The sequence below is a fragment of the Poecilia reticulata genome, chromosome 7, assembly GCF_904066995.2.
Source record: "Poecilia reticulata chromosome 7, P_reticulata-male-v2, whole genome shotgun sequence".
Taxonomy (NCBI): Eukaryota; Metazoa; Chordata; class Actinopteri; order Cyprinodontiformes; family Poeciliidae; genus Poecilia; species Poecilia reticulata.
Window position 1 is genome coordinate 3,247,359 of NC_088836.1, and position 15,347 is coordinate 3,262,705.

The following is a 15,347-nucleotide window of genomic DNA, read 5'->3' on the forward strand; positions in this document are numbered from 1 at the left end:
ACTGTCTTAATGTGGCTCTGAAGGTTCAGGTCAGAGTCCATCCCAGGTTTCGGTCCTGATCGCTGGCATGAAATTGTGGAATTGTTCTACCAGTCAGCTGCAGAAAGTTTTGGCACATTTATCTGTTCTAAGCATCTATTCAGTGACTGGAGGGGTTCAGGGTCACCCGGTGACATGGTAATGTAGAGCTGTGTATCGACAGGGAATAGAAAGTGTCAAAGCGAATAAAAATGAGTGTACCTCATCTGTAAAATATGAGACAGATAATCTGTGAAAAAGAGCAGCTTTTGCCGTCTGAAGAAATGCTCCGGTCAGAAACAACCAATGAGAGCCAGGAGGAGGGTCTTAGTGCTGTCAGTCCATCTCATGCACATGGTGCTAAATGTGCTAATGGTGGATAAAAACATCTCACAGAAAAAACTGTTTATCTGCCTCCATCTGCAGCCATGGTAACTAGCCTGAGCATTCTCCGGTGTGGGGAAGTAACTGCGGCGTAGCAGAGAGGCGGGTCTTGTGAGCAGCGCCAAGACCCGCCTCCGGGCTCTTATTGGTTGTTTCTTCTAGAGAGGTGTATTTCTGCAGATAGCAGTAGAACCACAGCCAGAGGAGCTCATTTTTTCCCACAGATTATCTGTCTGATTTTATGTTGTCATGACAGAATGATAGTTTATATAAAAAACTTTTTTTTTTCTAATTAAAGTTACCTACTGCAGTCTCCAAGCTGAGTTTCCACATTACAAGCAGCCCTAACCTGCCACTTCCCCACTCAGCTTCTACAGACTAGTCACAACAGCAATTAGCAAACACCTGGTGGAACAGTGTGTTTTCTAAGCTCGGTTTATGAACTACTACTCCATGCAACAATCCTAAAAACACTAAACGCCATCATTAGGATCATGTTGTGATGACATGCTGAAGGCGGAGTGTCTGAAAGAGCAGGAGCTTCTTAAAGAAACAGAAGTCCAATTCCAAGGCATTAAATTGCAAAGTCAAATCTCTTTTATGTCATATTTGATATATACATGTTTAAAACAACTGAAGGTAACATAATTACTTGATTGTGTTATAAAATACAACTATATGCCTGGAAAATACATAATGCTGCCACTATAATGACAACTTACAGTGCAAAAAAATATCATCATTAACAGTTTTTCAATATCTTCTCTGCAATGTTTTCAATTCTCTTTTTTCTTGTACTTAAATAAAAACTCAAATGTTCCACCACAAAAAACAAAAATCCCTCAATCAGCCTGAATGACTCACATTCAGCAGTTAGTACCAAGAACATTAGGCTATGCCTGTTAACCATTGTAGACTGTAAAACTTCCAGTGCTGTGTTTTTGCCTCCTTTGTTCCAACCTGCCACCGTCTTTATGCATGATTCAAATCAACCACCTGCAGTGTTTCCAGTGATTTGCTTGTGTGTTAGGAGTTTGTCAAAGCTACTAAAGCATCAAGCAAAGATATGGATTTTCTTGTAGTAAATTTCTAATTCTGTAGGTCTAGGTAAATCTGAGACATTTGATAAAATTTCTTTAGAAATAAAAACAATTCTTTTTTTCCTCATTGGCTGATAAAATGTAAAATATATGTAGCCTACTGCTGCTTCCTGAGACATTGCTGAATTTAATAATTATCTGGAACTGACAACAAAACTAAATAGCTAATATCAGACAACTAAAACTGAATAGCTGAAATCCATGACTACTTAAACCACCTCTAAAATGCTCATAACTGCCTATTATAGTAGTTAAAAGACCAAAAAAACTTTAATCTGCTTTAGTATGTGGTGGAAACCTTCTCAGCACTACCGCAAAACCTAGCATCAACTGTCTTCCTTATTCAGAGATAAGGAGCTCTTGGGGGTTCAGCCAATCAAAACCAAGGAAAACAAATGCTGCTCCTGGATTGGCTACTTACGTATTTATAAATACACTCATACATTTTAGGGTACAATCCGCAGATTCTAAAGTCATTGTTAAATATGGAGGAAAAAAAAATGCTGACAAAAAGAACTGAAATGTTATAGATCAATCATTCTGCCAAACATTTTAGCTGAGAATCAGTGTTAGAGCAAAGCAGTCACCAAATGAAAATAATGAAACAATTAAATGCAAAATAGTGTGAAGTGATTGAACTCCCTTCTTTTGCTGTTAATCTAAATATTCCTGTTAAACCACTGCTAGAAGGTTAAAAGCAACTGAGTGATTAAATGTGATCATTAGCACTGCTGGGAGAATGCTTTAGTCACCAAGTCAATAACAATAAGACATACACTGTAAAAGCAACATAGAGAAAAAAGCATTTTATTAGTTACTAGTGAAGAATTCTACTTACTTAAAGGTGTTTAATGTGTGGACATGAACAGACATTGACAAAATATGAAGCAAAGACGTCAAAGTAGATTCTACCAATTGATAGTTTATGAAAGGAAATCCTAACATTCCTGCTCTCTGAATCTGGACGCTGCGCATTCATCATCACAAACACTCATTTATCATTGTATCGCATTCTCTGCAGGCTGACAGAACGGTCCTCACCGCTGCCATCTGAATACTTAATAGCACATTGTTACCACAAGTTACGCTGTATCTGCTTCCTCACATCTCTAGAAGGTTCTCCAAAACAACTGCTGGCAAATGTAGTTTTATCGCCTGCTCACGATAAAACATGCAGTAGAACAAGCTTTCTTTTTCCAAAAAGAATATGGGCAATTTTAGAGCTGGTAATGGATGAATGAGTCTTTGAGGGGGAAATGCACTGAGGACTCTTCTTCACATGCTTTTTAGCCACTTCCTTTATAGTTCCCTGTAAAGGATAGCTATTTTTGGCAGATAAATGTACTTTCAAGTGTTTATCAGAACAGTGTTATGCTTAATGCATGCAGTAAAGGAGAAGGAATCCAAAACTTTAAATGGAGTTGGACAAAATACAGAAAAGGAATTTAAAAAAATGCTGTCGAAATCCCTATAGCTCATAAAAAACATTAAGTATCACACACACTTTAGTTGGAAAACACAGACAGGATTTATTAAACTACAGTTTTATTATTATTATTATATTGCCCTGTATGTCATGAGATCTCAAAGGATATAATATGGATTTTCTATGTGGATCTCAGGTTGGAATGGAATAGGCATTGGTTTTACCCTTAAATTATATACTTGTGTGTTGTGACATAACTTATTTATATAGGCTATATAAAATATTTAATAATAATTATTTACTAAATTAATTCATTTTAGATGTCTAAAAAGCACAAATATATTTGTTGCATTACGACAAAACCAGCAACAAGTCACCAGAGTAGAAACAGAAAAATATAAATAAAAACCATGAATTTCAGAGAAAATAATTATGTTCCTTTTTTGTTTAATATCCTAGCTAAAGTTATGAAGAAAATGCTCCATGCATTAAAAAGCAGTTTCTGAGGTTTTAAAATTGTTAACGTTGTGTTTGAATTTAGCTTGTTTAGAGTAAATCTGCATCATTTTGTGCTTCTTTCCCAAATTTAGGTTATTGGTTGAAAACAAGAACAAAATGGTTGAAACCAAAAACACAGTTTACCATTTTGAAACCTAAGTAACTGCAGCCTGCCTGCTGGTTTTGATTTCAGCATTTGTTCTAGTGATATCTGACATAAATGTTGCCATTATGGTCGATAACATAGAATTACTGATAATGTATTTAAGCAACACATTTCACTAACCTTTTGAGACCTTGAAAAAAGTGACCACACAGCTGCCTGTTTGCATTGTTTCACTTTGGTCCTTCACATGACTGACCAAACACCACATGACCACCGTCTCCGCTCCAGAAACAAACGCCAACATTGTGGGATAAATATTGGTATTTAATATCAGCTCAGTTTAATTTATCAAACCAATGTGTTAAAAAAAAGACTAATATAAAAAGAAACCGACGTTAATGTCGATATATTGTGCATCCCTAATTTATTCAAGTTCCCTTTACATTTGTGTTTTTGTTGTTTTTGCTCATTAAACAGCTTAATAGTTTTTAAGTGTGTGTCTCCCAGTATTTTTACTATCTGGAATCTAACCGGTGTGATAGATCTTAACCTCTGTTGGCCTCTATTGGTCTGCAGAGCCTTGTAGACAGTAGCTACTAATAAAGCTCTATTTGTTCCTCCATCCTTGACTCATAAGGCTGCAACCGAAGATTCATAATTACTCATATTTACTGTTCCTTTCATTATTTTCAAAACACTGAAAATGATCCAATTTAAAAATGTCGAGTGGATATTATACATCCCATTTTCCCCAATTAGCAATACAGAGATTTTGCCTACAACATACTACACACATTCTGATTGGAGGTCTGCTTCACAGTACACCCAAGGTCTGCGCTTCAGGATGTTACTTAATGAGTGCTATGTCTGTGGTGTTCTGCTAACTCATAATTTAACAAAATTAAGACAGCAAACCAATGAAAATATGTGTGTACTAAAAAGCAGCCAGTACATGGAACCGTAGGCTCCACTGATATCTCTGCACTGAGTTACTTTCTACCAAGGCATTCTTGGTAGAAAGAATGCCAATTGTTTATCGGAAAAGCAATTGACACGCTTGAGTCCTGAATGAACTTAAAAATATTTTAGTTGTCGTTTCAAGTGGGAAAGTTGGAAAACTTCAGTACAGCTGTGGGATTTTCTAGCCAATCAGAGCGCAGAGTGTGTAGCTGGAGTCAGTTAAGAGGAAGAGGTCTTGTTGGTTTAAATGGAGCTCATCCCTCATCCATCCCTGTGTTTGTTTTCTTTCTATTCCTCTATTCCTGTTTACTTCCATTTCATCCAACTTTACTTGGTCTGCCTGGAAAGCCCAGTTTGCTTTGAGAGGAGTGAATCTGGGTTTGATGCTAGAAAATGTAACTGTATTACTAAATACAGTAATACAAATAAAGTCATATTTATTTCTTTATAAAGTTGAGGCAATTTATGAGTGGATGCTGTTTTTTAGCAAACAGGAATGTGTCTGGTTTATGGTCAAGTCTGACAGTAAAATTTTTTTATGTTTTTTAATGTTCCATGTGTAGCTAACCATCTGACACCAGATTTCACCAAACATCACTGGTGAGATTACAGATTGGATAAGATTATCACTATTCCATGATGTGTTCAATTCACCCCTCGCATTTGACATCACACTCTGGTCAAACCTAGACTAATGTAGCTACACTACCACTAGATTCTGTAAAAACAGCTAAACTTTTAAAATCTTTATTGTAAAAACAAAAATGGGGATTCTTACTTTTACCAAAAGCCGTATCTGTTTGTCTCATTCTATGAAAAATGTCTAGTTTTTGTGAACCCATTATTGTGTTTTTTGCCTCATTTTATGAATTGAATGTGAAATTGTCAGACAATCCTGTGAATTTAACAATGTAACACGTTTGAGTTTAAACTACTGAACAAGTTAAAAAGACACGATTAAAGGACCCTACTGAATCATTTTGAGACATCGGTTTTCCAACTCTTAAAAAATAAAAATAAGACTGCAGTAACCGTATTCAACAATATAACTAAACATTAATGTAGGCCTGTTTATTTTCTCTCAGTTGTCATATTATTGTGTGTTTGAATGCCTGATGTAAATGTGACCCATTCTCTTCGGGGCCATGTACCCCCTGTGGTTTTTCTTTTTGCCGAAAAGCAGTTGTGACAAACCTGCAAATTTAAATATAATCATGAGGAGTACCTGAACAATGTCTCTCTCAGCAAGACGTCCTCTGGAGGATACTCTCACCTCGTCTCCATCAAGCTCCTCCATCGCTGAAAGGACAGACAGAAACATGGGGAAAATTACTCAGTACTGGAGCCACCGGGGGAGAGAATAAAAGAAGCTTTGAGATGTTGATTTTTCAAGTTCAATGCGTAATTGCTGAAGTGGGACACATTATGGGGCCTGGGAACAGGTACACATACCTCTTTGCACATGGAAAATAGGATTCCTCATGGGAAAAAAATGGGATATAATCACACCGGTTGGAAAACATAGTTTAGACCACTCATTGGGAAAATTCTGTTGTAACACATTTTGGCAGCACCAGGACTGTAACTACAGCTAGTTACAGAATTGTGTCTGATTGCAGATGATTCTGTAAGCCGGCCTCACAAAACGTTTAGCTTGAAGTTGCCAAAAATGTAGCATGATTAACCAGCATAGTCTTTTCAGGTCATAAAAGAATCAGTCTACAACTTATCAAAATCTATCAGTTTCATAACTTCAAAATCTGAATAATTATTTTCCTTTCTATGCTCTATTATAAATAAAGACAAGCAAATATATTTACGATTAGAATGTCTGAATTTAAGTTGAATCAAATTGTTACATTATTTCAAGGTCTATCAGTCTCTCAGGGCTTTTTTTATAGACACATTGCAGCGTGACATGCACAAGATCCCTGCTGGAGGGCAGAAAGCTGTTTGCTGATGATGGCTACCATTAGTCCTAAATTTACTTGTGACATATATTAGAAAAAGGGACACAGATTTTTGCTACTAATTGTCAACACTACAACAATTAGATTACAAGATAAGGAAAAAGTTAATAAAAAAAAATTGAGAGGGAGAATGAAGTAGGTCAGTTATGCCAGCTTGACTTTGAAAAGTTAACATGTAGATGTGCTGTGGAATTCACCGAGTTAAAAAACAAAGAAGGTGACCCAAACACAAACTATACATATCACCAGTAAAGTAGGTGTTTAATTTAGCTAATCAACCACCTGTGTATTCAGATAATCACTTTTTAATAATCGTAAAAAAAAAAAACATGAAGTCTGAAAACACAATATTGTAACTGAATGTTCTGTTCCTTGTGTGGGAAACGTTTGTGTATTTTTTGGTGTTGAATCCTGATACACTAGTTGAGTTATCAGTGGGTTGCGTTGACAAGTCTGTGTGCATCTTAGCCGACAGAGAAAGTGAGAAAAAAGAAGTATATATTTTTTTGTTTAACCCTACAGTTTGGCAAGAACAGCTGGAGAAAATTTGTTCTCGTACATGAAGAGTTAAATCTAAATCATTGTATGTACTATAAAGGCACTGAGTAACCTAAAAGTGCGGTACTGAAATAAAGATAGTGATGCACAATGTGAAGCTGCATTAGCAAGAACTCCTACAGAGTCAGAAAACATTCCAAGGCAACACTATTGCATGAAGTCATTTTCAGAAATCATAAAAAAAAAAAAAGGAGAGCCACAAAGACTGTAAGGTATTACTGACATCATGACCTTCAACACACTTTGGTGCTTTCGCAACCCTCCTCCTCCTGCCACTCGATTACTTAAACAAGTGGGAAATAATAGGCTATACGACACCGTGATGAAGTGTGAAGTTGCTACACCCTCCTGATCTGAAACAGATTGTGCACACTCACACTCCAGCAGTCCCCTCTGAGAAATAATTCATTGATCTAAAAGCTGTGTGGCGGCCACACACTTGACTTCACGGACCTTCCACGGCGTTTCTTTCAGGATGGGGAGCGGAGCATTAACCAACATAGAGAAGTCATTATGTCACAGCTGCTCTGGCAGCTTTCCTGTTTGAGCCCCTCAGAGTCAAGCCAAAGTCAAGGTCACCGTTAAATGATTTTTTCTGCTATAAAACATCACTTCTGTTAGACTGAGTGATGCTGGAATGTAAATGGCTTTAGCTGAAAGCCTGATCTCTTCTAGTGGGTGTCTTTTTGTTCAGGGCTTACTTTTTTCCCACCAATCCATATATTGTTGATGTATTTATTTCCAATAATACAATTCCCTTTTACTTTTTGTTGTCAATGTATTTCCGTAGAACTATGTAGACTAAAACATTTTCAAATCAAGCTAATGGCAGAATCTGTAATTGATTAATCACATTTTAATCAAAAACTGTGAATTGATAAAATAAGCAACATTTTCAATTCAAAAACCTTATTTTTGCTAAATTATTGAACTAATAGACATGTGAGATTTACAGTTTTGAATCTTTTATTTAGATTAATTAATCATCAGATTGATAAGAGCTCAATTTATGTACCTTCTTTGAGTTGCATCAGATTCCTTCTACCTTACAAATAAATATCTTCTACTTTGTGTTGGTCACATAAAATCCCTATGAAAAGCAACAAGATTTGTGATAATAATGACTCAATATGTGGAAGATGTTCAGGGATATGAATACTTTTGTAAATTACTGTATTATTTAATTGTGGCAACTGAATGAACAGCTGTAAGGTAATATTAGCAGCTATATAGAATTAAGAAATGTTTTGTGAAGGTAATTTTGTGTTTTGTGGAGCTCTTCCAATTATTTTAATTAAGACTGTGTCTGAACTGCTTCAAGGTGTGATTTTTTAAAGGAAGGACGCCTCAGCAGGAAGAGCAGGACAACCATGAGAAACAAAGGCTTGATTGAGGAATTGTTAAAGTGATTTGTCAGTTTTAACACGACTCTGCATGTCCGTTTTTACTTGCTCAACTTCTACTTTCCTGCTGCACTGTGTTCTATCTTGCCAAATATTTTCAGTATCAAAAAAGCATCGTACATGGGTACAAGTGTGAAAAAACAATATGCAATTTGTGAAAAATCAAGTCCTTTCACATCTTCGAAGAACTCTGTCATTTTTGATGCAGTTTCCAAACCAGTGAGCTTCCACCTCACAGAGCAGCTCTCCCTCATGACTCCTCCACTCAGCTCCTTCAGACTAGTCAGAAGCAATTAGCAAACACCTGGTGGAACTGCACATGCCGAGCGCTGAGCTCATATGAGTTACTTTCCAGTGTAACGCTGGTAAAAACATTATTGAAGGGTTAATAGAAGAGTGATGTTGTCATGACTTCCTGAAGATGGAGTTTCAGAAAGAGCAGGAGTTTTTAAAAAGACAGAGACCCAATTTCAAAGCGTTAAATTACGAAGTCAAATGTATTTTTAGTCATATTTGACATATATAGAATTTTTTAACATAATTACGTGATTATGCTATAAAATGGCACTATATGCCTGGAAAACACATAAACCTGCTCATAGTTGCTAAGCCTCACATTTCTGAGGAACTTGTCTCCAAAAATGTAATGTCCAGGTGTAGTTGTCCAAAAGAAATCCTCAGAGATGTAGGCTCCCAGATATTAATATTGTTATTGTTTGAACCCTCTCTATGGAAGTCCCAGAGTCAAGAGGGAAATAATAAACTATTTTACAGAGCTCTTTTCTTTTGTTGACATGTAGGCACCAATAGTTTTCACACTAGCTCACTAAAGAGTGGATTCATAAGCCAATCTTTTGGCTGGCAGAAAACCCCACATTCTATTCATATTTGTTTCAAATGAAATTTAAAATGTTAAGTAGCAGATGATACCAACTGCTACAGTAGTTTTATCTTCTCTGTCATGTTTACTCATAATAAAAAAATGATTCTGCTCACCATCAAACTCAGCAGGGCCGACACCAACAATGATTATGGACAGAGGAAGTGATGCTGCCTGTTAAAAAAAAAAAATAGATTGTTTACATTTTAAATTCAGCAGATGTAGTAGATGTTTGGAGATGAAGAGTTTGGTCAAATTTATAATTTGAGTTTATTATAAACTCAAAACCGACTACTCGTTTGGCTTGTCAATGTCATCAATATATCGATATAATTGATACTAGAAAACTTAATTATTCAAAGACACTGTTTTGTGTCAAAATCGACACAATCTTAATGGTATCGATTTGATGTGGAAAAGCAAAGGCTGATGAGTTCCTTTTTTCTTATTGGCTCAACAACTTTTTACCCCCAGAAGATCAGTGTAAAGTCTACAAACGAAACCCCCGATCACAAAACCCCTCGATCCATCTGCTACATTGATGATGATAAAAGTCACTTAAGAACTTTAAAGTCATCCACCAAGAAAGAAACCCACCTACGACTCATTGCTGAGAACAATTCATTATGGAATTCAAAATATGGCACTTTTGTTTTAGCCTGGTTATTGCCTTCCCACTGCTCTGTGTAGATTTTCTGCACTGTTTTAGAATCGTGGTCTGCCTATGGTAGTAGTGTGGCGATGGCAGTGGACGAAGTGAAAGAAGCCGTTCAGTCTGTGTTGGCCACGCTTCCAAACACTGAGTAATTAAAAGCAGCACAAAAGGAACGTTTAAAAGATTTTGTTGGTGGCAAAGATGTTGCGGCCCTTCTCCCCACATACAGCACACACAATTTTCAGTAAGTTTTATAATGTGGCTGCCATGCTACTTACGTCACTGCCAAACATTAGCAACTGGGTAAAATCAGATCCAATCATTTCAAATTTCATCATAAGACTACTTCTCCATCAAGCAATCGTTTCTCAACAGTCAAGGATCCAGACCTTCTGAAGAAAGCAAAGCATCTGGCTTTACCAGGCTACTTCTGTCCTATTCCCTCAACATTTCCAAATAACGACTGCCTCACCCTCTGACAACTAACTCAGTCTTCTCCAATCAAACCAGGTAATTAGTAACGGCTAAAAGTGAACAAGTGTTTGCATTTTTGATCAAGGAAACTTAGAAACTTGCGAGAATCAAGCATTCCCACTGAGGCTATCGCCCCACAATCAACAAACACATATTTTGTGTTGACATGTAAATTCATGTCAACACAAACTGTAAGTAGTTTTGATGAAAACTCTGAAAACAAGAAAAAAAGAAAAAAACTGATAAAACCATGTCATGTTTTCCAGATGTATTCCCAATTATAGGGAGCTAAGTGGGTTGATTCTTAACTGAGCTAATTTGTGGGAAAGGTGTGTTTGCACTCTGAGGAACAGCCCTTCAGGTAAACGTCCTGGAATTTTCAGACATAAGCTGAAGGATGCAGGATGTATTGCAGCTTCACTTTGGGGAAGGCTTTTAAACTGACGCAACACCCTGAAAAATGCTTACAGCAAAGGTTCAATGAGATGTCAACACTATTTTTAATGTTTTACAGCTGGAACGTTTGGGGATTTAAAGCAACTATCTCAAAATTTTTACCTGGCAGGCAGCAGGTTTTATCTAAACCAAATAAATAAAAACACTATTGTCAGAAAATACTCTGCCTCATTTTCTAGCAGCATAAACAATACAATGAAGGGTCGCAACTATATACATAAATATTATTGCTAACTGAGATGACAGGACTGTAACCCATCAGATCCTAGCTGTGATTTCTTTTGTTTCTTTGCTTCTTCTTCCATTGTGTGTGTGTTGGGTGCATATATGTGTGCTAGTTCACTCACGTTGACCACAGCCTCTTTGGTCTGGACCATGTCAGATATCACTCCATCTGTGATCATCAACAGGACAAAGTACTGAGAGCCATCTGTAATCTCTGCTGCACAGCTGGGGACACACACACACACGCACACACACACACACGGTTTAAAGCTCACATTCTGATGAGGCACAGAAACTCAAAGCACCTGCCTTCCCTCTGGAAGAGGAAAGAGGTTGAATCAAGTTCTGAAAATCTAACAAAGTGTATATGTAGGGCGATGGTGGGCTATGACAATATCTAATGTTATTACAGAAAAATGTACAAAGCTTGGACATTTTCCAACTAAATGCAGTCAGCAAAACAAAAAGGTCTGGCTGGCATGACTGTTTTAGTAGTTTATAGCAATGCAACAAAAAACAAACTATTGTGTTTCTTTGATTTGTACAAGCAAACATTTCTACTTCCTTGACCTGAGGTAAAAATTTTCAAAAGAATTTTTGCTAATTCATAAGTAGGTTCTAATTATTGGTCACTAATCTGGAACATTGTAGATAACCCTAGTCCTGCCCGTAACCCTAACTGCGTTTGTTGCATGCTTCTATTAAACAATAAAGTTGTCATTAATTTACTGTTACTGTTTGCTGTTGTTTTACACAGATTAGGTTCAATAAAACAAAGTCTTGAAAACGGCGTTTAAAACATTTTATATGGTTGATGGTTTTCATGAGACTCATACATTTTAACTGGTTTGGTCCCAGTAAGCTCGCCACCAACCAATAAAGATAATTTCCCAGTGTTATAGTTGGTGCTTTCTTGCTAAAAAAAAAAAAAAAAAAAAGAGCAAGAACTGATACCATTCGAGTTCTGTCCGGGATTACTAATGGTAGAAATGGATGGTAAAAACAACAGCACATTTTTCACATTAAAACAAGGAATAAACAAGCGTTATGGTTAAACACCTAGCTCTCTGCATTCCTGACAATTTAGTGCCAACACAAAAAATGACTCAGATGCTCCTTGATGTTATTGGCTGGACAAAAAGAATTACTGCATCGTGTTGTTTTTCTTCCTCAAATGAAAGCATCAGGAGCTCCTCAGCCTTATTTAAATTCAGCAAAAGCTGGTTAAACAAAGAGACAACGCTGTTTTTATCATCAAGGGACTGGACACATTTCAATGCAGAAGGTAAGCCACAAACAAACACTTGTATACGACAGAGAAAGAAAATAGGGCGTCCATAAAATAAATACTTCCAGCTGGAGAAATGGTCCTATTCAAACGTCAGCGGCTATTGTCTGCTCCCTCAATGCAGGACTGAACTAATGCTCTCCCCGCACCACTAGACAGGGCGACAGTTTTCCTCTTTCCATTATGAATTTTAATGGGATATTCAATAAGTTTTTAGGAAAGCAAATTGTAAAGTGGATTTTTTTTTTTTTTCATTTTTATAATAAAGTCAGAAAAATGCCTATTGTAATACAAGCATTCAATTTGAATTCCCTATTTAAGACATTTCTGGTTAACTCCGATGTTTTCAGATATTAATGATATTCATGTGAAATATGTGATGGGAAATGAGTTCAGTTTCAAATTGGACAGTTTTCCTACCAGAACATGGACAAAAGAGAAGGCAGCCTAATAATTCAAACCATTCACTTAACAAAATATTAAAAGGCCACCCTGCTTTTTGTTTCATTGAACTGCTCCTTTAATTAAAACCTGCAGGAGGAGGTTCACAGCTGAAATTATAAACAGTTTCTATTTCTGTTTTTTTTTTTTCGTTTTTTTTTTCTGAACTTAAAAACCATCAACAATTTGATAAAGACAGACGATGCTTAATAGAGCGTGTTCATTTGTTAAATGATGTTCCCATTTAGAATCTTATAATGGAGAAGCGGGTCATACTTCAGCCAAAACCACCTTTTAAATGACCAGTCAGTGAAATGTGAGTCTGAGTGGCTTTTCTGTCAAAGCCTCTTTCCTCCACCTCACATCACTTAAAAAGGCTTTCTTGTTTGAGGATCAGTTCTGTGTCAGAGGTGAACAATTAGGGCCTTCAAAGTAGAGAATAATAATAATTTAATGAGGCTTTTAATTGACAGCGTAATGAGTCCTCTGACTGACCTTTGTAGCTTAAGGCAGAAGTTGGTCAATTAAAGTATTGTTTAGATGTGATCTTCAAGGAGTTTTTTAGCTTCAGTGTTAGAATAAAAAAAAATGGTCAAAGTATCTCTGCATAACCTTGACTAAAACAAAAACAACACGTCTTCACTGGATGAACAGAGTTCTTTCTGCAAAAGAAAGTTATTTTGTCACATTTTAATTGAGAACAAGATAAGCAACTGTTTTAATTAAAAACATTTTTGCTGCTAACGTTTTGAATAAATAGACATATGAATGAGCTCAACAAAAATATGTTTATTGTTTTTAAAATGTCTTTCAGGTTATTCAACCATCAGATTGGTTCAAAGTGTTATTCTACCCATTCAGCTTTCCAGTGTTTCAGGAACTCTTGATTATTTATGGAACTTCTTTAGAAATGTGAAGTGTGGATTCTGACATTTGCGTTGGAACTTCTGTGCTGCTGTTGCTGCATGTTTAGCATTAAGATGCTATTTTAGGCTCGAATAGCTTTTCTGATAGACTAGCTCCTTTTAGCGCACAACAATAATCTCTTCCAGTGTCCCATCAGATTGGTTTTTTGAAGCTAAATGAACCCTCGGCAGTCTGAGAGAAGCAGATTCATTGTCGTTTACTGATTTATGTGAATGTTGTTCATGTATCAGATTTACTGACGTACCAGAAACGTGAGCACAAAGGTTCCGGCTGGAACCTTTTGTGTGTAAAAAAACAAAAAAAACATGTGATTAACTGCATTAAAATGTTCAATGTGTTTAAATCTCCGTAATCAATTACTCAAAATTAACATGTTAGTAGTCCGGTCACTAAAGCATTTATAGCATGAGGTAATTTTTTAAATAGAAAAGCAATTTTTACTATTACTGCATCAAAAATATTCCGAGATTATGACTTACAGTGAGTATTAGGGTCAATGTAGATAAAAACAGACAAAAATAGACAGATTCCACCAAAAATTTCACATTATTACAAGAAAGAACCTGAATATGCTCTGATATCAAAATGTCATAATTTTGCAAGATTTATTTATTTCTATCATTTATTAAAGTCATATATTTTCACCATTAAAAACCAGAAAATACATTTTCAGGTGTTATATGAAGTAAGAAATCTCTAATAAATAGAGACCATAAAGATTATAATGTCAGACACTTGTCACAAAAAGTTCTCTAAGGTTAAAGCGGTAAATTTTCTCAAAGTGTAAGTGGGACATTCAGGCTGTTTATTTCACAACAATGTCTCCTGTGGCTCTGAAAATTGAACAACATTCTGTTAAAGAATATTGTTTGTGTTAAAAAAAAGATGAATTATAATTTATTTGAAAACCTTTACATATATATTATGACATATATCCTCCAGAAATCCAACGGGCCAAATTCAAAAATGGTAAATCATGTGCAGGTTGATTCTTGTTTCAGCAGCCTTTTCTGTCTGACAACCATTTACCACATCATGTATTGTAAAAGTCTATTACACTTCAACTACCAGTCCACAAAAAAAGATCCAAAGGGAAGGATTGTGGGACATAAACATGACGTTTGCTCCAAGAATCTAGATTAGGAGACAGCACGACAGTGTCTGAAGGGAAATCCCAGATAAGTTTGAGGGATAATGAAAAGATCTCCACTCTCCAAACGGAAGAGGAGGATGCTGTAAACAAATTTTAATGCACGAAAAACCTGCAACAGCAAAATACTAACAAAAACAAAACAAAAAAAGCCTTGCATTAGTCAAAGGATTTACTGGAAACAGTCGAGACTTTACTTCAATCCATTTTGGTCTGATGTCTCATGTGATTAGAGGAGAGAATAACAAAACAACCTCCTTTTAGCATGCTGCACTGGCTGGTATCAGATTAGACATCAATTAAACAAAAACTTCACAGGCTATAGAATTCACTGATGTCTTTAAACAGAAGCAAAACCGAATAAACTGTGTTGTTTGTTGCCTCTTAAGGTTAGTTTTGGAAAACCCAGAGTGATGATATATTCTAGT

General features: G+C 36.2%; 1 protein-coding gene across 1 annotated transcript in view; it reads right to left on the minus strand.

The window, feature by feature from the left end:
- LOC103466873 (copine-9) overlaps nucleotides 1-15,347 on the minus strand; it is a 101,429-nt gene that overhangs the window by 13,002 nt on the left and 73,080 nt on the right. Inside the window, exons 17-19 of the mRNA XM_008412761.3 lie at nucleotides 11,236-11,338; nucleotides 9,420-9,477; nucleotides 5,718-5,791 (exon numbers count right to left, since the gene is read on the minus strand). Coding sequence (XP_008410983.1) covers nucleotides 5,718-5,791; nucleotides 9,420-9,477; nucleotides 11,236-11,338 — 235 coding nt within the window. The remainder of the gene's footprint in view (nucleotides 1-5,717; nucleotides 5,792-9,419; nucleotides 9,478-11,235; nucleotides 11,339-15,347) is intronic.